Here is a 24,184-nt window from a genome sequence, read left to right on the forward strand (position 1 = left end):
AAATAATGAGTTGCTACTTGCTACTGTAAAATTGAATCCACTTTTCAGAAGAGTTAGAGTTCCCTCTTGTGGTCAGTATATAAATATATTTAGGTTACATGATGCCAGTGGTCATTTTTAAAACCACTAATTAAATTTGGTTGTTTCAATTTTACAATTTCTGACAAAGAACGAAATTCAAACAAGCGGATGTTAAGATATGCATGGCACAGAATACTAAGAAGAAAAGAGTTCACCAATTACAAATATAAGAAGCATCACTAACTGCCCTGTGTAAGCAGGTTCCTGGACCAAACAATCAATCATTTTCAATAGATCAACTTAAGTGACAATTTATTCAGATATTACCCAGACACTTGTGACATTCAATGGCTGCATTTACACAGGCAGCCCATTCCGATCTTTTGACCAATTATTGGCAAAATATCTGATCTCATTGGTCAAAAGACCAATCATTGGTCAAAAGATCAGAATTGGGCTGCCTGTGTAAACGCAGCCAATAGGACGTCAACATTTTAGCCTAAAACACTCAGACATCCACATCCTCCATTTGGACAGGCTAAATTATCAACCTTATTGGCTTCTCATTCCTCAATAACACAAGCCAGACGAAAAAGGCGCAGTACAAAGTTCGTTTAGTGCCTTTTTATTAGAGATAAGGAGACGATACAAACGTCCACCATTCAATACCAGTCTAAATTCTGAACACAGGCTGTTCAAATACATCGGCCCCGTCTTACCTTCACACTTCTAAACCCACCGGATCCTGTTGTATAAGGAATGTGTTAAATTATTACATCAATGCAATGTTTATTTTAAACTCAGAACTGGAAAAAATACATAACTGGAATCACTTAAGTTTTGTAATTTGCATGTTCAACCCTCCCAAAAAAATGCTACCGTGCTCCCCCGGAGAAGGTTGATGCATCTCGTGCAATCGATAAAGAGTAAATTGCCTTGTACTACACCTAGTCTCAACTACACACACTTAGAAAACTTAACTAGAAGTTTGGCCAAAAGGTAGTTGTATAATTAAGAACAGTATCTTGCAGGAGTCAACAGTTGGAATTGTAACAGTTGTTGCCCTGTCCTTTTCTCTGCGATCATCATTCTAGTGGAATCCAGAAAGAACAAAACCCTGTCGTCAAACATTTACATTTTATGTATTTAGTCTTCATAATCATCGTCCTTCATCATCATTTTTTTATTTATTTTTTTAGCTTTTGCTTAGTGTGCGTTTTGTTCATGTTCATTATGTCGTGTGAACTGGAATGACAGGCTGCATTTGTGGAATTTGAAAACTGTCACTGTCTCACCCCCACCCCCTCCTCCTCCCCTCACACAATACCCCTCCCCCCAACAGTCCCACAAATGATCCTGGTCCTGCTTTGCCCCTCCTCCCAACCATATTGGAATGAACAGCCAACCCCCTCAGATGTCTGGCTTCAGTTGAAGCCTGGGGCTAAATTTATAGAGGGCTTCCTTCCAGGGTGACTACTGATGAGCCTCCGAGCTTGTCGGCAAGGGTGCGCCGGTCCTTGATGTCTTCCAAACCGTTCACTTGCCACTCGTGCTTGATACCTGAAATAACAGAGGGAAAATTTAGCTTCACATAGGACACAAAGCATATTAACCCCCCAAAAAAAAAAAAAATGTATAATGCATTTCAATTACACAGAGCTATACCATTGAGCAAGGAGATGCCATTTAATTTGAAGAGAACCCACAGAGCCCAAAAGGTCTCTTCCATCTGCAACTGTCAGTGCCTCTCACCTGTGAACTTCTTCTTGATGGCATCCTTTGAGCTGGCGTAGATCATCTTGCTCTTCAAGGGAGCACCATCTGGGGCCCTATGAGGGAGGGGTAATGGTTTAACCATTGTCCCGAGTATAGAAGCCAAGTGATTGAACAGTCAAGCGACACCATACCAGAAAATGTAGGATGATGCCCCCCTCAGTCTAGCCGAGCCCCCCCCTCTTTCCTCACCAGAAGATGAAGACCAGGTCCTCTTTCTTGGTCTCCTTGGTCTCGTAGGTGGCATCGTAGAGGGCGTAGCGGCAGTCGTCTGGGGGCAGCATCTTGACGAAGTGCAGGTAGGGGTCCTGGACCGTGACGCCCACATCTCCTGTCAGGATCTCTTGGCCCTCCTCCAGGATGATGTGCTTCTTGTCCTCGCTCAGGCAGAACAGCACAGCCTTCTTCCTCTTCTTCTTCTCATCCTCGTTCGCCTGTGCCTTACGCACCTTCATCTCGTTGAAGACTGTGATAACGTCATCTGTCACGGTCACCCCGGAAGCCTGCGCAGAGAGGGACAGAGAGAGGTCAGTGAGATTACAGTCATATGCATCTGAGGGATGAGTGAGAAAAAAAGATTAACCATAGTCTCCAGCAACCCAGGCTTCATGAACCATTCAACCAAATTCAAATCAATACCGACTGATCACAAAACTAAAACTCTAGCGCCATTTCTCACAGGGGGTGGTTTGTTTATGCAGCAAGAGAGGCTATCCAGTCCTAATGGCCAGCAGAGGAGAGTGACAGGACAGAAAACACTGACATGGAAGAAATTGGAGGGCCTGAGACGACCTGGGACTTATCACACTGCAGGAATGCACCCTTCAAGGACAGCTGATAAAGGCAATCGATAGGGATGTAGCTGCACAATGACTAGCAGTTATGAACAAACGCCCATTAGTCCTATGGGTGGGGGGCACCATAAGCCAGACCGCAATCCTATGGTTTCTATGACCTCTACCCACATGATCAGTGAAGCTGATGGACTATACGAGTCCCCATCCATGGCATTGACCAGAAAAATAATGATGTACAGCATGGCATGCATGACTCAGCAGGAGTGGCATTTAGAAAAAGGCAGAGGGTTTAACCCTTTTTCCAAACTTGGACACAATCTGGAGTGAGAACCCACACTAACATCCCTGATGAGTAAGGGGTAGCTGTGAGGGGGACGGATGAATTATTGACCTTCGTAAATAACATAACATGCCAAAGATGCATTGATTGATTGCTACTGCCTGATAAGGGCCAGTAACAGGTGTCTCTGAAGTGTCTGAAAAGGGCAGATAAAACCAAGTTACACAAGTAGGAGGGTTTTTCCTCCTACTATAACTGTAAACGTGTACAGTATGTGAGATCGCCAGCCATGCCATGTAAGTAACTGCTTTAAAATAGCCATGGGAGTGAAGGTGGGGACAGGAATTAAGCCTTAGAATGTGTGGGTCGGTCACAGACAATGGATCCTCTGTGGGAAATAAAAACAGGCCACATCCTTGAGTCACAACAGCCCTATAAACCTCAACCAGGTCTTCTGATTTCCATTAGGACATTTTACCCAACAGGCATCACATCAACCCATGCAGGAGCCGGCCAGAGGATGTTACCAAGTGTCAAAACACCCCTCCGTCTGGCAGGTTTTGGCCAATCCTTTCATCAACCTTCTGCTAAATCAGGTAGACTAGACACTCTTTTCACCAAGTAAAGCCACATCCATACAACAGAGGAGGCCTTCATTAAAAATGCACTCCTGGCCTGAGAGTGGCTTCATACCTTCCAGAGCCCTGCCACTGTAGTGACCCACTGAGGTAATTTGTGTGTGAAGGGTGTGGGCGTGTTTGCTCTGGGCGTGAGGATGGCCAGGGCCTGTGAGAGACCACACTGGGCTCAGGACCTAATCATCTAGTGGTGAGCCTGGAGAGTTTAGATACAAACATCTGGATTAGTGACATCCAGAACATGAGGGAGGGAAAATACTTTACCAAAGTATTAAAAGTGCTGCCGGGGAAGGGTTCCATTTCCAGGGCAATCATTTATTCTAGGAAGAGCAAGGCCCTCCTACCGAGGGTGAAGAGCCCAGAGTGATTGCAAACAGCAGCCAACTGCCATGCAGCTCCACTTAATCCTGCAGATCTTCCAAAACAATGAGCACTCCTGTTACTATTCTGAGAGCTCTTCAGACAATGCATGTTTCTTCACACTGCAGCAAGCCACACCACAGACTAAAGCGCTGACTGGGGATACCTGTGTGAAAAGAAAAATACCCAGAAGCCTGTGAAGATTATACCCTTTTAGTCCCTCCATGCAGAAAGCATATTCTTCTCGGAGCAACAGAGATCCCTTTCTTCCTGCCATAAAATACCACAGAATGTTGCCAAAAGTCAAGGTTCAAATAACAGCACATGATAAGACAGCCATGTCAGGTTCATGACTGTAAACCTAAAAAGGTTGTTCTCCAGACTAACCATCAGTTAGTGAGTTGGTGAAAAAGGACATCAATACTTTTTATTCAAATTCACCTGAAATTTAGTGTAAAAAATAAAAATTCCTTCACCAAGTAGCTGTAATCAACAAGAAATGATTTCACCCAATCATTTTGGTTAGCTATTCCCGCATCTGTCCAACTGCACCCATAATAGGGCACTAAAGACTACTGTGGGCCCCTCCGGATACATAGCTGGTCCTTTTCACAACAGAACCGGCACTTCCTTCAGCCAAGCCCTTGCACCCAGCCAGCTCACTACTCGGCAGGAACAGAGACCAATCGTGTCCAACACAGTGACTATTCATTCATCATATACAATAGAACCAAAGCATTGATGTCATGTAGTAATACATTATTCATATGATCAAGAATGGTACATAAAAGGCCTCACAAATGAACAGCAAGTGGGAAAATAGGATCTCTAATCTTCGAGTAAATTGAATGTAATCGAGATTCCCCCCCTCCCCGATCGGTCATAGATACACCAAGAACATAATGTGGAAAGCATGACAATAGAAACCAGAATTTGCTCTTTTGGACAAACATGTTGATAATTCGGCAAGTTTATTCATGGTTAAGCCTAGGTACATTGAGTGAGACCTAGGTGTGAGCCACACATGAACAACATTTATGACGAATTGTTTCTTGAGTATGCTACAGTAGATTTGGTCGTTCGCAAGCATCTCGTGAACTTCGTTCCGAGGCACCACTTGCCAAAAGTTGATACTTAGAAACCAGGAAGAACGTCGTGGGAAACGCTTGTTAACGACAAAAGGACCACTTGCAAAAAGCTAGTGATAGCACGCGGAATAACGGTTCCACCCCCGACAATTTTTCGACCTTCGCCTGACTTTGTTATACTCATCACTAAATAAAACTACTGCGGACAGACATTTAATACCTAGCTGGCTACTGTTTACAGTAGAGAAAACGTTCAAAAATGCTCTTTGCACCAAAAACCAGGGTGGGGCCATGAACGCAGTGGTCTCACATGTGCACTATATAAGGCAAAACGATGTCGACAAAATACCAGACCGCGAACGCGATTATTTTCACATGTTGCAAACATAAGTGCTATCTATAATTAAAGCTAACTTTAGTCAATTGCCATGGCACCTGCGCACGTTAGTTTGCTAGTTAATAAAAACCAAGGGGCTCGTGCGACTGGCGGAGACAAAGGAGGTGGAAATCAAATTAGCTAGTTAGCTTGCTAAATGGCTAGTTAGCTATGTGCAGGCACAGTAAGTGTATTCCGTTAGCCATGTGAAATTAGCCGTTAGTACCGGCAAATACAAAGCCAGATAGTGATAGATAGCTGGCAAATTCAAGGGGGATGAGTAGTACTGGGCAGTAGCTAGCTAATTTCACTTGATAGCGTATTAATTCGGCGATAAGAATGACTGCTACTTGCGACTCGGTACTTACAGTTCTAGACTGGGCATTAGGCCTTAGTGACGGGGAGATTGTGTGATGGAGGAAATGGCGCCAGTTGTTTTTGGGTCGTTTTCCTTCCATCCAAACACGTCCTATGCTAGGCGATTATAACGTCATGAGGAGACGAGCAAACATCTGTATAATACAAGCTTTTGTGAGTTAGGGACAGTCACCTGAATGAGTCAAAACATTTTGCTACCATCCAAGATTTAATATTCAACTAGGAAACGTTCCAGAACACAGCATAGCAGTCACAGCTGACCCGAGACAATCTGATGCTGTCGGTTTCATCTCAAAATGAACTCGCTGTTCACTAGCTAAAATACATTGCATCAACAAAGACAAAACACACTCTAATGACACGTGTATACATATATTCCCCCCCCCCAATGATATGCCACATAGCTAGTTGTTAAATGTAAACGTACCATGGCTGTCTGAATTGGTCGGCGTCTGGTTAGAAATTGAATGAGCTGTGATGCAGTGTCGATCTCGCACACATTTGATACACCACGTGGACGCGCTTAGCTGCGCGTGCTTGATGGTGGGGTGAGAAGCGCGAGCATCTCCAGGAAAGAGTGGTCATGAGCTTTAACATAGTGGTATTAGAAGTTCTAAACTTTTGACAAAAGTTTATTGTTTATTCAAATAAAACATAACATGTGAACAAATAAACAACATTGATATAAGATAGAAGGCTACTTTCATTTTTTAATAAAATTAGAATTTCACGGATGCGAGGATGAGTATCCATCCCTTCATTCTCAAAAGATGCTGCAGTGCTGTTGCTTGTATGCCTTAGGCCGGCCACTGACATTCACTTAAAAAAACTGTTGGGGAAAACACGCGCCCTACATCAAAGTGATTATGTGTGTACAATATAGGACTACGGACACTTACACTATTCAGATACGAGAATAATTATTTATCATAGTGTAGGATCCATAATATCTCAGTATTCGGTCTCACTTGCGCTTTCTCGCCTCACCACACCCCCTCTACAAGGTTTGTTGAACTCACTTCCAAATATGGAAGCGAATGGTGGCGGCGGCAGTGCACGCGCCTCGGTTCAACAAGGCAGCCCGCGACGCCGATCACCATATAAGGAAACAAGGACATGATTTTCACTATAGCAAATTTCACTACGCAGTACGCACTGGTAGAAGCAGCATTGTGGAGCATAGAAAGGAGTGACAGCAAGAGGGGGAAAGTAGGCGGGACAAAGAAGACAAACTAAAAAGAGGGAACGGCTCTGCCACTGGAGTATGAATGGATAATAACCCCTTTTCATTCATTTACAACTAAGCAGTGTACAACACAAAAACCTGTCCGTTGGCACGCCCACGGCGCGCACCCAATGAATTAATTCAATAACCCTGTTTGATGCCAACTAACAGTAATGGGTGATTGATTCATCATCATTAACATTAGAAGAGTGCAATAAGATTGCCATCTTCATAATATCAATAATGTCATTAATCTTCTGTTGGCCTATATCCATTCAATACTGACCCTTTCAGTAAAAGGAACACCAGAATCAATGAATGAAAAACGTTTTTGGCATGACATAGGTATATATATATCCAATTTATAGTCAAGAACTGAACCAAGCTTACAGGTCTTTTGCATTTTATTTGGCTTAAGCAATACTTATTCTTAAAAATGTAAATAAAAACATAGTTACCAAGGCCACAAAACAATATTGCAAAAGAATTTCATGCATCTACTGTAATGTATATTTGTATTTGTTGAATGAGTTCAAATGTAACAGTACAGAGGAGGGAGAGTGCAATAGTACATTCGGAAAACACCTCCAATAGTTTGCCTCAAGAATGGAATGGAACATATACATGGAATGTGCAAAAAGAATGTCAGAGACAATGGAACTTTTAGAACTATGTATATTTATCTGGATTCTGAGGACAAGGTCTCTTGCCTTTCATTGTAACCCTATGCTTATGGGTAATTCTTTGGCTGACAGGTGACCAAGCGCCTCACATTACCCATCACTTGTTTACACACAAACCAGTAAACCTAATCCAGATAAGAAAACAGTTCTCAAATTCAAATGATCACAATCTAATTTCAAGTGATCCTCTGTATTGCGAAATCTTACATATAACATCTTTGGAGCATACATTCATCAAGCAAGTGCCACTAAACTAACGTTTCTCAACCAACCATTCAATTTCAGAAGTAACTTAGACATTTTTGGTCAAGTTACAAGCAGTCAACAAATTACATGGGAGAACAGTGGTGTCTCTAACGTGGGCTTGTAAAAACATAAAATAAGAGACATTATAGTAAGATTCCAAGCCTGGAATCAAAAATGAAGCGAAAACAGAACAACAACAAGGAATCCCTGACATGGATAAGGTGAAGCAAATAAGGAGCATGCTGCAAAACTGGGAATGGGATGGAATGTGCACAAGGCCACAGAGCGGTATAAAGAGACCGGCATAAAGTCAAGAAGATCTGGCTACATGTATACCCCATTACAGCACAGCATAGTTAAATTGCATCAGGAGGATACACCAAGTCTTACATGACTTAAAAGCCTCCTCGCAAGCCTCCTAGTAATAAGCATTGGTCACAAAGGATACATAGATTATGATGCATTGAAATCCATGGCATGTCCAATAATAATGCATTACTTGGGTCTAAGGTTTCTAAGTAAACATCACTGGGTTGTCTTTACGGACAAGGAGGAGTGTGCAAATGGCAGTGTCAGTCAGTGTTAAAAACAGGTCCTGAGGATTAAACATCCCCATGGGTATGAGATAATGCACCTTGCCCCAGATACTCTGGAAGACTATGATCTCATCTTTATGTAGATAGAGTGATGTAGTGTAAAATTGTGCGATTGAAAAGGCCCCGTGTAGCTCAGTTGGTAGAGCACGGTGCTTGCAACGCCAGGGTTGTGGGTTCGTTTCCCACGGGGGGCAGTATGAAAATGTATGCACTCACTAACTGTAAGTCGCTCTGGATAAGAACGTCTGCTAAATGACTAAAATGTAACAAAAAATAATAATAATAAAGATGCTGGTGAATGTGCATCGTGTTGACCTCCCACTGCCGTTGTAATCATGTGTTGGTGTTGGAGTGCTATATGTTGGTTCCATGTGATAGCATTGTAAGGCTTTAGTGCTGGGATGTGTGCATGTTGTATTGCAATGAGATAAAGAGGCCATCTAGCTGGATTTCTTCATCTTAGCCACTGCTGGCCTTGACTTATTCAACACCACAGTGGCCTGAAAGAAAAGAAGGACATGATTAAATTGCATTGAATGAAAACTTTAAATAAGGGTACTTGAATGACTTCTAATGAGGGACATTTTGATTCTTACCAAAAGTTTACAAACAATAACTATGCTTAGCTATTTTTTTTTTTAACAGTCCAACTGCATACTCTGTGCGCCAAATGTAAATGGGCCTTGTCTTATGTCCCACCTACACCTACAATTCAAAAGCTGTTCTCACCTGCTGCAGTATGACGCCTGCCGTCTGGTCGATGGCTCCCCCCAGCCCCCGGTATTTTCCCGAATAGCGTATGAAGGCCCAGGTGAGCATGGCGACCATGGCCAGGCCCAAGACACAGTCACATGCAAAAGCAATGGTAGCCAGGCCGATGAAGAGCAACAGCCCTGACAGTACGTACAGGAAGCACACAAGGACAAACAGCACTGCAGGCGTCCGGAATGCAGTGAAGACATTCTTTGACTTTCAAAGAGAAATAAAAATAATATTAATCATAATGTTTATCTGTAAACTTAACTTCAATAATTCTACCTTATATGTATCCACAGTAAATTTAAAATGGAAAATAAAATGTTTTTACTGACAAAAATTGATCTGGTGCCAAGTGATACCACTAGGTTGTGAGTCAGTCTCTCTCACCTCATTGTGCTTTCTGAAAGACTGCCACAGCTCTACCAACTCAGCCTCCAGCTGGTCTTGGTAGCGGTCACAGAACTCCTGCCCTCCCATCTTTTTGGTGGAGGAGAAGACATGGAGGGACTCCCGGAGGAAGAAGTGGTGCTTCTCCTCCAGAGAGGCAGGAGCCACATAGGGAAGGTCTCCCCCGCAGACCTTCAGGACAATAGAGAGATTAATACAGAATGCAAGGCCTTAAGGGTTAAGAGAACATTTTTATTCCAGATATTTAAAAAATGCACGTAGCTCTCTTTGCCAAGAACACAACCCCACCTTCTCCATGTTCTTGTAATACTGGTCTTTGGCTGCTGCCACGGCTGCCAGGTTGTTGGCCTCTGCTGTGGCCTTGTGAGAGAAATGCAATGTACATTTAGTGGCAGTGGACTAATAACATTCAACAAAAACTCCAGACTTATGAACATGCTCAAATCTCCAAAAAGAACATTTGCCTGTTGAAGAGCAATACAGTAGAGCAGGGGTGTCAAACTCATTTTAGCTCAGGGGCCACATGGAGGAAAATCTATTCCCAAGTGGGCCGGACTGGAAAAATCATGGTATATATAACTTAAAAACAACAACTTCAGATTGTTTTCTTTGTTTTAATACGATCAACATACAACATAAAGCTGGAGCCTGAGGACAGTGTGTCCAAAATAGTACAAGCACAACATCACTATTAATCATAAAACACGTCAAGTTTATTTGAAAATTCTAAACAAAAATAACACAAACACACAATGCCTCAGTGATTAACAGAACTGTTTCACAGATCACAGAACTATATCAGGGTGTCATTTCTCAGGCAGAAATGTAGATAAAAATAATGAAATCCTGTTCCCCAAACAAGTGCAAGAACCACAGAGTCAAGAATAGGTTAAATATACAAATCAAATAAAATCAATTAAAAACAATAGCACATCAACATAAAAACATATAAACATAAAGCTGGAGCCTGAGGACAGTGTCCAAAAGCACAACATCACTATTAATCATAAAACACCTCAAGTTATTTGAAAGTTCTGAGGACAAAGAACACACAAACACACAATGCCTCAGTGATTCACAGAAGTATATCACAGAACTATATCAGGGTGTCATTTCTCAGGCAGAAATGTAGATAAAAATAATGAAATCCTGTTCCCCAAACAAGTGCAAGAACCACAGAGTCAAGAATAGGTTAAATATACAAATAAAATTAAATCAATTAAAAACAATAGCACATCAACATAAAAACATATAAACATAAATCTGAAAGCGTTGCTCAAACTCCGTAACAGTCCCGTTATTTTATCTTTGAACCGCTTCATGTCTGCCACATGTTGGGTCGCGCACATTTTTCAGACAGGGGAAGTGAGCTGCATCACCACCGGCAAGTTACGTCTCCCACAATGACAGCTTCAACTTGAAAGAACGTATGCTGTCATAATACTGCGTGACAACTTTGTTGCGCCCTTGCAGCTGTTTGTTCAAGTTATTCAGGTGCTCTGTAACATCCACCATAAATGCAAGGTCCTGCATCCATTCTGCGGAATGAAATTCTAACACTGGTTTGCCCTTTTCTTCCATGAACTGTTCAATTTCTTCTCGTAAATCAAAGAAACGCCTCAGCACAGCACCTCGGCTTAACCATCTTACCTCAGTGTGGTATGGCAGGCCATAGATGTGGTCTTTCTCTCTGAGAAGGCTGTCAAACTGACGGTGATTCAGGCTTCTGGATCGGATGAAATTAACAGTTTGGATGACCACCTTCATGACGTTATCCATCTTTAATGACTTGCAACACAAAGCCTCCTGGTGCAAAATACAGTGAAAAGTCAAAAAATCACATCCTCCATTTGCAGATTGCACTTTCTCTCTGAACTTTGTCACAACGCCTGCTTTTTTCCCGATCATTGAGGGCGCATCTGTAGCCAGGCTGACAGCGCGGGACCAGTCCACTCCAACCCTGTCCAGCGCGCCGACGAGTGCGGTAAAAATATCAGCTGCTGTCGTTGTATCTGTCATCGGCACCAACTCCACGAACTCCTCGGTGACGGTCAATGTGTCATCAACTCCGCGGATGAAAATGGCCAGTTGTGCAACATCTGTAATGTCCGTGCTTTCATCAATTGCAACCGAAAACGCAATAAATGACTTTACTTTTTGCTTCAACTGGCTGTCCAAATCCACTGAAAGATCGGAAATCCTGTCTGCAACTGTGTTTCTTGTCAGGCTGATATTTGCAAAAAGCCTGCCGCTTTTCAGGGCACACAATCTCCGCTGCCTTCATCATGCATGTTTTTACAAATTCATCCTCACTAAATGGTTTTGAAGCCACTGCGATTTCATTAGCAATGAGGTAGCTAGCTTTCACTGCAGCGTCACTGATGTCTCGGCTGTGAGTAAACACAGACTGCTGTTTCTTCAGACCCGCCAACAGTTCATTCACCTTCTCTCTTCTCCGCTGTCCTTGAAAGTTGTCACATTTGTCGGCATGAAGACTCACATAGTGGCGGCGAAGGTTATATTCTTTCAGCACTGCAACATGCTCTGAACACACCAAACATACAGCTTTCCCATTCAATTCCGTGAATAAATAGGATGACCATTTTTCTTGGAACACTCTGCACTCTGCGTCCACTTTTCTCTTTTTTGACAGAGACATATTGGGGCAATGAGGGTGCCAAAGCACATAATGTTAAAAGTAGAAGCCGTAATAAATATCGCGGGCAAAACAAAGTAGCTCATTGGCTGCACGTGCTTGACCTACTTGCTCTGCCCCGGTATAAACAGTTTGCTTGCTTAACACAATTGCTATTGCGCCATCCAGTGGACGCAATTGGAACAGCAGTTAATTTAATAGAAAAATTGCAGCGCATTTTTATACTTTACAACGTTTTTTTATTTTTTATTTTATTTTAAATCATCTCGCGGGCCGGATTAAACCCGTTTGCGGGCCTGATCCGGCCCGCGGGCCGGACGTTTGATACCCCTGCAGTAGAGCATTACACTACCGGTCAAACATTTTAGAACACCTACTCAAGGGGTTCTCTTTATTTTTACTATTTTCTACATTGTAGAATAATAGTGAAGACATCAAAACTATGAAATAACATATGGAATCATGTAGTAACATAAAAAAGTATTAAACAAATCAAAATATATTTTATATTTGAGATTCTTCAAATAGCCACCCTTTGCCTTGATGACAGCTTTGCACACGCTTGGCATTCTCTCAACCAGCTTCATGAGGTAGTCACTTGGAATGCATTTCAATTAACAGGTGTGCCTTCTTAAAAGTTAATTTGTGGAATTTATTTCCTTCTTAATGCGTTTGAGCCAATCAGTTGTGTTGTGACAAGGTATACAGAAGATAGCCCTATTTGGTAAAAGACCAAGTCCATATTATGGCAAGAACAGCTCAAATAAGCAAAGAGAAACGACAGTCCATCATTACTTTAAGACATGAAGGTCAGTCAATATGGAACATTTCAAGAACTTAGAACGTTTCTTCAAGTGCAGTCGCAAAAACCATCAAGTGCTATTATGAAACTGGCTCTCATGAGGACCGCCACAGGAATGGAAGACCCAGAGTTACCTCTGCTGCAGAGGATAAGTTCATTAGAGTTACCAGCCTCAGAAATTGCAGCCCAAATAAATGCTTCACAGAGTTCAAGTAACAGACACATATCAACAGCAACTGTTCAGAAGAGACTGTGTGAATCAGGCCTTCATTGTCGAATTGCTGCCAAGAAACCACTACTAAAGGACACCAATAAGAAGAAGACACTTGCTTGGGCCAAGAAACACGCGCAATGGACATTAGACCGGTGGAAATGTGTCCTTTGGTATGGAGTCCAAATTGTGGATATTTTTGGTTCCAACCACTGTGTCTTTGTGAGACGCGGTGTGGGTGAATCTCCGCATGTGTATTTTCCACCGTAAAGCATTGAGGAGGAGGTGTTATGGTGTGGGGGTGCTTTGCTGGTGACACTGTCTGTGATTTATTTAGAATTCAAGGCACACTTAATTCTGCAGCAATACGCCATCCCATCTGGTTTGGGCTTTGTGGGACTATCATTTGTTTTTCAACAGGACAGTGACCCAACACACCTCTAGGCTGTGTAAGGGCTATTTTACTAAGAAGTAGAGTGATGGAGTGCTGCATCAGAAGACCTGGCCTCCACAATCTCCCGACCTCAACCAAATTGAGATGGTTTGGGATGAGTCGGACCGCAGAGTGAAGGCCCCGTGTAGCTCAGTTGGTAGAGCATGGCGCTTGCCAAACGCCAGGGTTGTGGGTTCGATTCCCACAGGGGGCCAGTATGATTTTTTTTTTTATGCACTCACTAACTGTAAGTCGCTCTGGATAAGAGCATCTGCTAAATGACTAAAAATGTAAAAAATGTGTGCATGAAAAGCAGCCAACAAGTGCTCAGCATATGTGGGAACTCCTTCAAGACTGTTGGAATAGCATTCCAGGTGAAGCTGGTTGAGAGAATGCCAAGAGTGTGCAAAGCTGTCATCAAGGCAAAGGGTGGCTATTTGAAGAATCTCAAATATATAATATATTTTGATTTGTTTAACACTATTTTGGGTTACTACATGATTCCATGTGTGTTATTTGATAGTTTTGATGTCTTCACTATTATTCTACAATGTAGAAAATAGTAAAAATAAAGAAAAACCCTTGAATGAGTAGGTGTTCTAAAACTTTTGACTGGTAGTGTACATTACAGCTCTCAAAGAGGTGTAAAGCTGAAATCTAAGTGATAAATGGGTGCGTACCAGCAGCATGGACTTTGGGTGTGGCAGGTCTTCACCCTGGTAGATCTTGATGTACGCCTGAAATCAAACATTACACTGTCAAACACAACATAATGATACAAACCCGGCAGTCAGGAACTTCAGAGGGCTAAACACACAGTCTCACCTTGAAGAACTCCAGCAGGCCCCTGCAGGTGACTTTGTTGCCATTGATCTCTTTCTCAGCCAGGCTGTCCGGATGCAGCAGTGTGGGGATGAGATTGCGTAGCTCCTCTTTAAACTCTGGAGCCACATCTGACACACAGGTTTGAAACAGATTAAGTTCATTCCTCAGACACTCAGTTGGTTATCATTAGATGGATTAACAAGATGGACAAGGGGGCAGCCATACCACTAAGCTGGCCCTTGAAAGCGGGGCTGGTGGCCACCTTCAACCCAGGATGTGGTAGCAGGAAACAGTTGATGGAGGTGAAGCAGGAATGAATGTGTTCTCTCACTGTCTGTAGTTCCTCATGCTGGGTCTCCTTCACCTGCACAACATCACAATTACTGGTTACTATCACCAATGACCACTTTAACCTGGCAAAATGTACTCTCTCATCTTACACAGTGCAGCACCAACAACATCAAATTGTACCCTAAAAAGGGTCTAGTACCTGTAGACGTTTATCAAGGAACTCACTGCCTCCCTTCAGACCATATTTATATTCATAGGGAAAGCTCCAGTCCCTGATTAGGAACATCAGAGACTGAGAAAATGGGAGAATGGAGAGACCAAGATATATTAAAAGCAAGGCACATATAATAAAGCACTTTTAGTTAGCAAATATTATACCCTAAGCAGCGAGCAAGGTCAAAAGGCACTTAAAGATGATTGGTCTAGATTCTAAATGACCAATTGCTTTGTATTTATAAGACTTTTGGTTCTCATACCTGAAATGGCTTCAGGAAGATTTCATCCATGGCGAGGCGTCCATACTCTGTGAACAGCTGGAAGAAGACATAACATTAAGGATGTCATTCATTATGCAGAGGAAATCACATAAAAAAATGACAAAATGTACTTAAGGTACTGCAATTACTATTTCAAATACTGTAAATAATTTGCACTTCGGGTATGTTTTGAAATTCCCTGACTTTAAATGAGCACATTGATATCCAAAATCCCTGGCTGGTTTTTAAATTCCCTGATATTTCCATGCCCTTCGGGAGCCATGCTCTCAGGTTGTGGAACAGGTAGAACATGTTGCTAGTCTGTCTGACACCAGACCACGTGGCACAATGCGAGCTGTGTACACACTGTTGGTCTGAATACCCTGTTTTTAAACTCTCATTGAGTCCAATGTTTACAGTAGTTTTAGAGCTCAGTTTTGAGCAATCAAGCTGATTGAGTCCTCTTGCTGTTTGGATTTGAAAAACGAATAGTTGCAATGCAAGGGGGTGGTGCTGGAGGGCTGTGTGTGGTGTTTCAGTGAGAGAGACACAGAGAACCAACCACTGTAAAAGCACAGCCCCTTTCATTATCGGAACATGGTGCCGACAACATTACAGAGCCTCCCGAGACTCGACTCAACAAGAGTCTGTCGTTTCAGCCAGGCAAACATGTTACTGCTGAGGGAAACGGACCTGCAGCTGCTGCAGATCATCTTCCTGAATGTTCTGTGAAAGGTTGTAGATCTGCAAGAGAGACACAAACAATCACAACCATATTACACAAACATTTTTAAAAAAGTCAGATTAATGACATCAATTATAACAAATGACATGAGTGCATAGCAGACCACCTGTATTGAGCTGGTCATGGTACTGAGGGCAAAGATTGTGGCACAATCCTTTACGGTGGACTGGTTGTCAAATGCGCCCTGGGTGTCCATCAATAATACTGCCACCTACAGAGGGCAGAAATCAATCAAATGCATAATACCAACACAAACATTACAATTTGCACACTTTTGCGTTCCAGTGCCCATATAACTTTTTTGCACAATGGCACAATTATTCCAAGGAGCATAGTTTTGAATGTTGGAGTCAGTACCTCCGTCCCATTGCTCTTCTCCACCAGGAAGACCTCACTCCACAGCTGGATGCCGGTAGTCTCTGGCTCTGAGCCCCCCCTCCATTTGAACCCAGTCAGGGGCTCATCCTCCTGACCCAGCCACTCCTCACCATGCTTCTGGAGGAATACAGACGCCGCTACACATTACTGACTGGTCAGCAGCCCTGGGAATAAGTCTGATATCAGGAAACATTTCACGTCACAGGGAGAGATGGTATGTGATATAAAACGAATGACATACTGAACTTTGAACCAAGTGTGGGTGTATATGTTCCAATTTCAGAAACACTAACCTTCCTGTACATGTAGCGGAGCATGAAGTCCAGAATGAAGCTCTTGCCTTTCCGGAAGGCCCCGGCCACTGAGAGCACCACCACATGTTTGTCCCGGACCTCCGGTGCAAGCAGAACCCGTCCTAAAGCCTCTGTGTCCAAGGCAAAGGAGTGATCCTCCTTGCACACTGTCACAATCTGGACTGGACCTGGCTCACTCCCCATCGCTCCCTGTGGGTGACGGGACACACATGAGATTTAGACTTAAATGGGCCAATTGTGCGCCGCCCTATTGAGGCGTTATTTCATGTTAGTGTCGGTTAGATTTTTACATTTTTAGTCATTTAGCAGACGCTCTTATCCAGAGCGACTTACAGTTAGTGAGTGCATACATTTTCATACTGGCCCCCCGTGGGAATCGAACCCACAACCCTGGCATTGCAAATGCCATGCTCTACCAACTGAGCTACACAGGTTAGATGTAGGCCTGTCTCACATCAAGCTGATATCAACGCTGATGATACTGTATAACTAATGGGTGTTACAACTCTGGTAACTTGTTATGCCATTATATCTGGACATGTCATCGCACTCCTTGTATAAACAATTCAAGCTCAAACTGAGGCCATGAAAGACAAGAGTAAAATATAATTTGTATTCATTTTTCTTTCATGAGGAAAACCCAGTGAGAAACAACTCATACACAGATAAGCTTTAATCATTAGACAATGTTGGTCTCTGCGCAGGACTGTGTCTAAGTAATGTGTGATACATCAACCCAGCTGCGGGCTAATGCATGCTCCACATCCACGCTGAGATTCCTCTAGCCCTCTCAATGAGGCTCTTTGTTGCAGTGCTAGTAGCCACCCTTGCTGAAAGGGTGGAAAAGGCAAACACGGCTATATAAATCAACACAATATTACAATTCCTTACCTGGCTGGAAGCTACATCAATATCCAACCTTACTAGACATTCTTAGATCAGAATAAAATGAATGTGCTCACACACACTATTACATTACTCCTGTCACAGACAAGATAGCCAATTAGCAATTATGACCGGTAATCTGAAGGTGTGGTGCCGAAAGATCAAGAAGTGACATTCCATGAATTTCTCTCCCATGACTGTCTGACACAGGTTTCTCTCATCTGTGTAGCTAGCTACCTAGAATAGAATGGCCCAAACAATCACACTCCTTTTATACTACTACTAAAGTCTAGAGAACAGTTTATGCCTACTCTAAACCAATAGCAATTTGATACATTGAGGGCATTAGTTGGCAAGTTAAATTATTTAGCAATCTAGGTAGTTGACACGGCACAGTACAATATTTTAGCAATGTAGCTAACGTTACTGATGGCACGCTCAAATTATCGAGGCTTGTTTTCAGCTAGTTAAAAGGAACTAACAGAAAGATTACTTTCTCGCAATTGTTAACGACGGTTTACTGTTCATGAACAATCGTGATTTATTAACTGAAACACAGTTTTACCTTTGGTATCCCGAATAAGCAGATTTCACAGGAACAAGCTAGATAGCTATGAGTCAGAAAAATAACAACACTGCTAGCACGAAAACTTTTCAACCACGAATTGTCACTTCCGTGTCCGATCGCCTTGTAGTTTTAGTGTCGATCAATGGCGTTATCCCGGGAAGTAGTTAAACTACATTTACAAAGATCCTCCAGGCGATAATTGTTACCCTAACAATGATGGCAAATGTAGTTTTATCGGAGTGCTACGAACGCGGAATATGAAGTGTGGTTATGCCATCAACACCACACCCAAAAGCGACTTTCCTAAATAGCTATGATTTTTTCAACATGTTAATCTTGCGCTTTGGCTCTTGACATAATCCCTAGACGGGCACAAATACAAATGTGCATTTATTTTGGTTACTTGTTATTTCCAGTCAAATTTCTCCCCACAAATTAGGGTGTGTCAGTCTGCACATTGAATCCAAGGAATGTAAAGATCTTTAGAAATATAAAATAAAATATAAATATTTGATTCCTTGATTGATTCCCATAAAGTATTTGAAAAAGGTGTACATAAATAAAATGGTTTGGACACTGCATTCGTGGAAAAAAATATAAACAGTTCCTATAAGAGTTTGGTGCTTTATTGTTAATACAGTTAAGATGTGAAAAAGAGATGAATGACAAATGTCTAAAGTTTCTTTCTAAACAAATGACATAGGCTATCAAATTAATTCTGCACAATAATAAAGTGTTCAATAAAAGATGCACCTGGTAAAGAGATTATTATAAAATCAGATTCAGGATTCAGAATTGAACATAACTTTCTTTGTCCCCTGAATCTGAGAGTGGATTCATTGGCAGTAGATTTCTCATGTTATCATTCATCTGTAGTATTCCATCAAAATATAGATGTATTGATTCTTATCAGTACAGCGTCAATCTATTTTCTCCTTAATTTATACCAAAAGCATATGCCAATGTTTGGTACATGTCAATTCATGTGGCGAGTTGCTTAAATGTGTTCACATGCATCAGGTAAAGTGGCTTGGATGTGCAATCATAGTAGCTACAGTATATCACTTCATGACAGCAAATCTAATCTCAGGCAGTGTCAAAATGTCAGCACACAGCAACGTATTGCCAATTTCTATCACTCAGGTTGCACATAATCTCCTTGCATCACAGTGTAGTTCAGTCTATTGATCAATTTGTTTAGACCCCACTGCATGTTATTATCTGTAGATCAGTCTAATGTCCACCCCCTGCCAGGTCCAGAAGTGACCCAGCAGCCTCTTGGGCCTCAGCATCCAGCTGCAGGATCTCTACGGTCTCCAGATCCAGTTCAGTGTCCCCGGGCAGGACCAGATACTGGTACTGATGATACTGGTAGTAGTGTAACTCTATGTAGCCGCTGTCTGACAGGGGGTCTTTCTCCATCTCCTCACCAACCTCTTCCTTATATTCCACTGCCTCCATGCTGACCATCTCCTCATGGTCAGGGGTCAGAGGGGAAGGTGGATTTGAGGAGAGAGGTGGGTTGTCTAAGGTCAAGGCTTGGGGAGCGGAGGAGGAGAGGAGGAGAGTTTGAGAAAGGGAATCTGTGTGACAGAGACCCAAATTAGTTTTGTACTGTACATTGAAAAATGTGGCACATTAACATCCATTATTGGTATCCGCATACATTGTTGATGTGCAATGTGCAAATGTTTTATAATAGTGTCGTATACAGTAGAGCAATTGAACACTTAGATAGAAAAGCCATGCATTACAGTAGGTCTGGGAATTGCTAGGGACCTCACGATACAATATTATCATGATACTTAGGTAATGATACGATATGTATTGCGATTATCACGATTCTAAATATATATACAGTGGGGGAAAAAAGTATTTAGTCAGCCACCAATTGTGCAAGTTCTCCCACTTAAAAAGATGAGAGAGGCCTGTAATTTTCATCATAGGTACACGTCAACTATGACAGACAAATTGAGAAGAAAAAAAATCCAGAAAATCACATTGTAGGATTTTTAATGAATTTATTTGCAAATTATGGTGGAAAATAAGTATTTGGTCACCTACAAACAAGCAAGATTTCTGGCTCTCACAGACCTGTAACTTCTTCTTTAAGAGGCTCCTCTGTCCTCCACTCGTTACCTGTATTAATGGCACCTGTTTGAACTTGTTATCAGTATAAAAGACACCTGTCCACAACCTCAAACAGTAACACTCCAAACTCCACTATGGCCAAGACCAAAGAGCTGTCAAAGGACACCAGAAACAAAATTGTAGACCTGCACCAGGCTGGGAAGACTGAATCTGCAATAGGTAAGCAGCTTGGTTTGAAGAAATCAACTGTGGGAGCAATTATTAGGAAATGGAAGACATACAAGACCACTGATAATCTCCCTCGATCTGGGGCTCCACGCAAGATCTCACCCCGTGGGGTCAAAATGATCACAAGAACAGTGAGCAAAAATCCCAGAACCACACGGGGGGACCTAGTGAATGACCTGCAGAGAGCTGGGACCAAAGTAACAAAGCCTACCATCAGTAACACACTACGCCGCCAGGGACTCAAATCCTGCAGTGCAAGACGTGTCCCCCCTGCTTAAGCCAGTACATGTCCAGGCCTGTCTGAAGTTTGCTAGAGTGCATGTGGATGATCCAGAAGAGGATTGGGAGAATGTCATATGGTCAGATGAAACCAAAATATAACTTTTTGGTAAAAACTCAACTCGTCGTGTTTGGAGGACAAAGAATGCTGAGTTGCATCCAAAGAACACCATACCTACTGTGAAGCATGGGGGTGGAAACATCATGCTTTGGGGCTGTTTTTCTGCAAAGGGACCAGGACGACTGATCCGTGTAAAGGAAAGAATGAATGGGGCCATGTATCGTGAGATTTTGAGTGAAAACCTCCTTCTATCAGCAAGGGCATTGAAGATGAAATGTGGCTGGGTCTTTCAGCATGACAATGATCCCAAACACACCGCCCGGGCAACGAAGGAGTGGCTTTTGTTATTGACCAAATACTTATTTTCCACCATAATTTGCAAATAAATTCATTAAAAATCCTACAATGTGATGTTCTGGATTTTTTTTTCTCATTTTGTCTGTCATAGTTGACGTGTACCTATGATGAAAATTACAGGCCTCTCTCATCTTTTTAAGTGGGAGAACTTGCACAATTGGTGGCTGACTAAATACTTTTTTTCCCCCACTGTATATATATATATATATATATATATATATATATATATATATATATTTGTTTTTTTACAAATCAATACTTGGAGTCAAGGTATCGATATAATATCGTCCAAAATAACATCGCGATATGTAACTATCCATTTTTTCCAACCATCACTACATTACAGTGTATACCCTGTAGACAATCTATCTCTGAGTGGAATGTAGGAAGTTACTGGCCTTGGCCAAAACCAGTTTTACATAAGCACTGCACTAAAAGAGAGTGACATAAAGAGCTGAGCCAGCGTGTTGCTATGGCTATAGGTTGCCAAGGTAATATATGGCTGTTGCCATGACAACAGCAAACTCACCAACCATGCAACATGCGGAGAAAGGGGTAAAAAAAAAAATCAGCAGGCGAATTAAGGCATAATAGATAGATCAATTGTTCCTCAATTGAAAATAACTATTTAGATTAAACTATGAATTAAACATTAAGAGGAAATTGACATCTTCAAAAATACATTTGTAATAGGCACTACAATACTGTCAGGGGCTGTAGTTTGCACCAAAGCAACATGGGTATCAAGGTATATGAGGCTGACATTCTTAGTGATGGAGGAGGGCTAACCTGAGATCTCCACAGTGTCACACACCATAGATACTCCGTAATCAGCTCCCTCCAACCTGCTCCACGGACACACAGGACAGAGGGAAGATAAATACAGTTAGTTGGACAACTGGTAAGGGTCTGACTGGGCTGTAATAAATCTACTACTGTAAGACAAATCATTAACTGACATTCATTAACCAACAAGTCTTTGGGCAAAAATATGTCGGTGTTAAGTCACGGTTAGAAGGCTTTTTGATATTTAACACTGTGAACTAAACTACAGATGTGTTTGTTCATACTCACAATGCAGGGTTGTTTAGTAAGTTACTGTTGGTGCCGTGGTAATAATGCGTCTTCCTAAGCACCTCCAGAAGAGCATGTCGATATTCTGGACACACGCACCACAGTGAGCCCTTCCCCACCAACTGAAAATTAAATCATACACAATCTTCAATATTACAAAATACCATTATTTCAAACAAAAAGCTAGACCATGCAAACTGACACATTGAAGACCAGTGAACACATCTCACCTGGCACTTGTCCCTGTGAATCCGACGGAAGCTCTTACTCAGAGACAGGTTGTGTCGAACAGAGTTTCTCCATCCCCCAGGTGTTGCTCTGTAGTAGGGGAAGCTGTTCACTATCCATTCATAGATACCCTTTACTGGGAGCCTCTTGTCTGGCGAGTCTTCTATCGCCATGAAGATTAGACTGCTGAAGGAGTAGGGGGGCTTGGATGGGGAGGGAGGAAGGTGTGGGGTAGGTATGAGATCCTGGGGCTCCAGCTGAGGCAGTGGTGTTGTTTTGGGCAGGGGCTGCAGGGGAAGCAAGTTTCCTCTTTCATGCAACCAGCTGAGGCAGGTCAAGTCATCTTGGTCAGATGTGGTTGGAAAGTTGAGGCAGTGTGAGTTTTGTCCATCAAGGAACAGAGGGGGGGACAGGGGGTGTAAAAGAGGGGAGAGAGGTTCAGTCTTGAGGTGAATGGAAGCTGTAGCTGTGGGAGAAAGTGAAGTAGGGGATGGTGGGATCGACAGAGGAGACAGAGGCAGTGAAACATGAACAGTGGAAGAAGTTTGCAGAAGAGAGGAAGAGAAAGGCAGGCACTGGTAGAGAGTGGCGGGATAAGGAAGAGATGTAGGGAGGAGTGGCAGTGTGTGAGTGTCACTCTCCATCTCTCTCCCTGCAGCAGACTTCTTATGCACTCATTCAATAGTTGGTCTGTTGGGCAAAGCAGAGCAGATAAACATTATTTCAATGGCATGGGAAAAAAGTCAGTTAAAGTTGATGGCAATGCATTTCCACAGTTAGAAAAACGTAGACAAACCCAATAGCCTTTGTAGACCAGATCAGACGGTCTTACAACATTTAGCCATTAATTCAGTGAGTAACAGTCTACTGGTTCCCAACCTGGGGTACTCGGGCTATCCATTGCGGGTACTTGGAAAGACTCATAAGACCATAGGCCTACTGGTAAAATGCACATGAGGGAGTACTTTGTGGGTTCTCCGGACTGAGCAAAATGTGATTCGGAGTACAGTAACCAACAAAGGTTGGGAATCACCTTTTGGAGAAAAAAAATCGCTCTTCAAAAGCTTCACTGTGCACCCCCTGCTCCAGGAACATTCAGTTGGTAAGAATAAAAATTAAAAAAAATACAAGCTAAAGATTAAGACAAAAGTCTGAACAAAGTCCTCCCCTATGTTTTTTTCTCTCCATTTCACTTCTATAATGGATAAATGATTTAGCTATAGCTACTCGCATTCAGACAGCTAACGTTAGCAAATAGGCATTGGACAGGTGCATGCATAAAATCCTTTTGATTGGAAAACAACTTATTTTCAAAAGGGTAATTAGAGCATTCTGCTCATGAAGCCACACGGTGCTCAACAAAGCTGCTCAATGTGCTCATACTTCGGAAAATGGCGGTAGAATATAAAGTTACATTTAGCACAATCAGTCAAGCAGTCTTTTGTCAAATACCCCTCTGGTGCTGACAGAAATACTTAAGAGTATAAAAAAGAATGCATTTCTTACCTATAAAGCAACGTAAATAGTTGTCAGTGGATATAAGTGAAAGTCTTGAGTTAGGCTAAATATACCATTCGGTTTAAAATATTGTCCGATTTCCATACAAAGAATCGAAGTCTAATTCCCGACTGTCCACGATCTCTTCCAGCGTTCC

At 42.3% G+C, this 24,184-nt stretch overlaps 3 protein-coding genes across 5 annotated transcripts; all 3 read right to left on the bottom strand.

Moving 5' to 3' along the window:
• Nucleotides 1-630: 630 nt before the first annotated feature.
• LOC121542824 (cofilin-2) lies at nucleotides 631-6,245 on the bottom strand. 2 transcript variants are annotated; one of them, XM_041852382.1, is made up of 5 exons: nucleotides 6,139-6,228; nucleotides 5,702-5,845; nucleotides 1,987-2,297; nucleotides 1,774-1,850; nucleotides 631-1,581 (listed from the first exon to the last, which is right to left on the bottom strand). In XM_041852382.1, the coding sequence occupies exons 2-5, from the start codon at nucleotides 5,789-5,791 to the stop codon at nucleotides 1,469-1,471; spliced, it is 591 nt and encodes a 196-aa protein (XP_041708316.1). In that variant the 5' UTR covers nucleotides 5,792-5,845; nucleotides 6,139-6,228; the 3' UTR covers nucleotides 631-1,468. The 2 variants fall into 2 exon arrangements, with proteins under 2 accessions (XP_041708316.1, XP_041708324.1); XM_041852390.1 differs by lacking the exon at nucleotides 5,702-5,845 and having other exon boundaries at nucleotides 6,139-6,245.
• Nucleotides 6,246-8,675: 2,430 nt separating this feature from the next.
• On the bottom strand, nucleotides 8,676-18,316 carry LOC121542834 (atlastin-3). 2 transcript variants are annotated; one of them, XM_041852406.1, is made up of 14 exons: nucleotides 18,210-18,316; nucleotides 16,739-16,948; nucleotides 16,425-16,559; nucleotides 16,174-16,278; nucleotides 16,016-16,066; nucleotides 15,323-15,379; nucleotides 15,046-15,138; nucleotides 14,781-14,919; nucleotides 14,556-14,683; nucleotides 14,411-14,467; nucleotides 9,917-9,988; nucleotides 9,608-9,799; nucleotides 9,191-9,430; nucleotides 8,676-8,961 (listed from the first exon to the last, which is right to left on the bottom strand). In XM_041852406.1, exons 2-14 carry the CDS (start codon nucleotides 16,940-16,942, stop codon nucleotides 8,902-8,904), a joined length of 1,533 nt encoding a protein of 510 aa, XP_041708340.1. In that variant the 5' UTR covers nucleotides 16,943-16,948; nucleotides 18,210-18,316; the 3' UTR covers nucleotides 8,676-8,901. The 2 variants fall into 2 exon arrangements, with proteins under 2 accessions (XP_041708340.1, XP_041708331.1); XM_041852397.1 differs by having other exon boundaries at nucleotides 16,425-16,562.
• Nucleotides 18,317-18,841: 525 nt separating this feature from the next.
• Nucleotides 18,842-24,177, bottom strand: LOC121546503 (forkhead box protein N2-like). The gene is made up of 5 exons (XM_041857769.1): nucleotides 24,037-24,177; nucleotides 22,533-23,220; nucleotides 22,303-22,424; nucleotides 22,018-22,073; nucleotides 18,842-19,795 (listed from the first exon to the last, which is right to left on the bottom strand). Exons 2-5 carry the CDS (start codon nucleotides 23,172-23,174, stop codon nucleotides 19,446-19,448), a joined length of 1,170 nt encoding a protein of 389 aa, XP_041713703.1. The 5' UTR covers nucleotides 23,175-23,220; nucleotides 24,037-24,177; the 3' UTR covers nucleotides 18,842-19,445.
• Nucleotides 24,178-24,184: the final 7 nt, after the last annotated feature.

Source organism: Coregonus clupeaformis, chromosome 3, assembly GCF_020615455.1.
Source record: "Coregonus clupeaformis isolate EN_2021a chromosome 3, ASM2061545v1, whole genome shotgun sequence".
NCBI classification, from domain to species: Eukaryota; Metazoa; Chordata; class Actinopteri; order Salmoniformes; family Salmonidae; genus Coregonus; species Coregonus clupeaformis.

Coding starts and splice junctions, on each gene's coding strand:
- LOC121542824 (XM_041852382.1), bottom strand. CDS start 5,791: ATGGAAGGAAAACGACCCAAAAACAACTGGCGCCATTTCCTCCATCAC. Junction 2,298..5,701: donor CTAATGCCCAGTCTAGAACT/GTAAGTACCGAG, acceptor CTCTCTGCGCAG/GCTTCCGGGGTGACCGTGAC. Junction 1,851..1,986: donor GACCTGGTCTTCATCTTCTG/GTGAGGAAAGAG, acceptor CCTCCCTCATAG/GGCCCCAGATGGTGCTCCCT.
- LOC121542834 (XM_041852397.1), bottom strand. CDS start 16,942: ATGGGGAGTGAGCCAGGTCCAGTCCAGATTGTGACAGTGTGCAAGGAG. Junction 16,279..16,424: donor AGAAGAGCAATGGGACGGAG/GTACTGACTCCA, acceptor TGCCCTCTGTAG/GTGGCAGTATTATTGATGGA. Junction 14,920..15,045: donor TCCTTGATAAACGTCTACAG/GTACTAGACCCT, acceptor GATGTTGTGCAG/GTGAAGGAGACCCAGCATGA.
- LOC121546503 (XM_041857769.1), bottom strand. CDS start 23,174: ATGGAGAGTGACACTCACACACTGCCACTCCTCCCTACATCTCTTCCT. Junction 22,074..22,302: donor TTACTAAACAACCCTGCATT/GTGAGTATGAAC, acceptor TCCGTGGAGCAG/GTTGGAGGGAGCTGATTACG. Junction 19,796..22,017: donor TGACACTGTGGAGATCTCAG/GTTAGCCCTCCT, acceptor TCTGTCACACAG/ATTCCCTTTCTCAAACTCTC.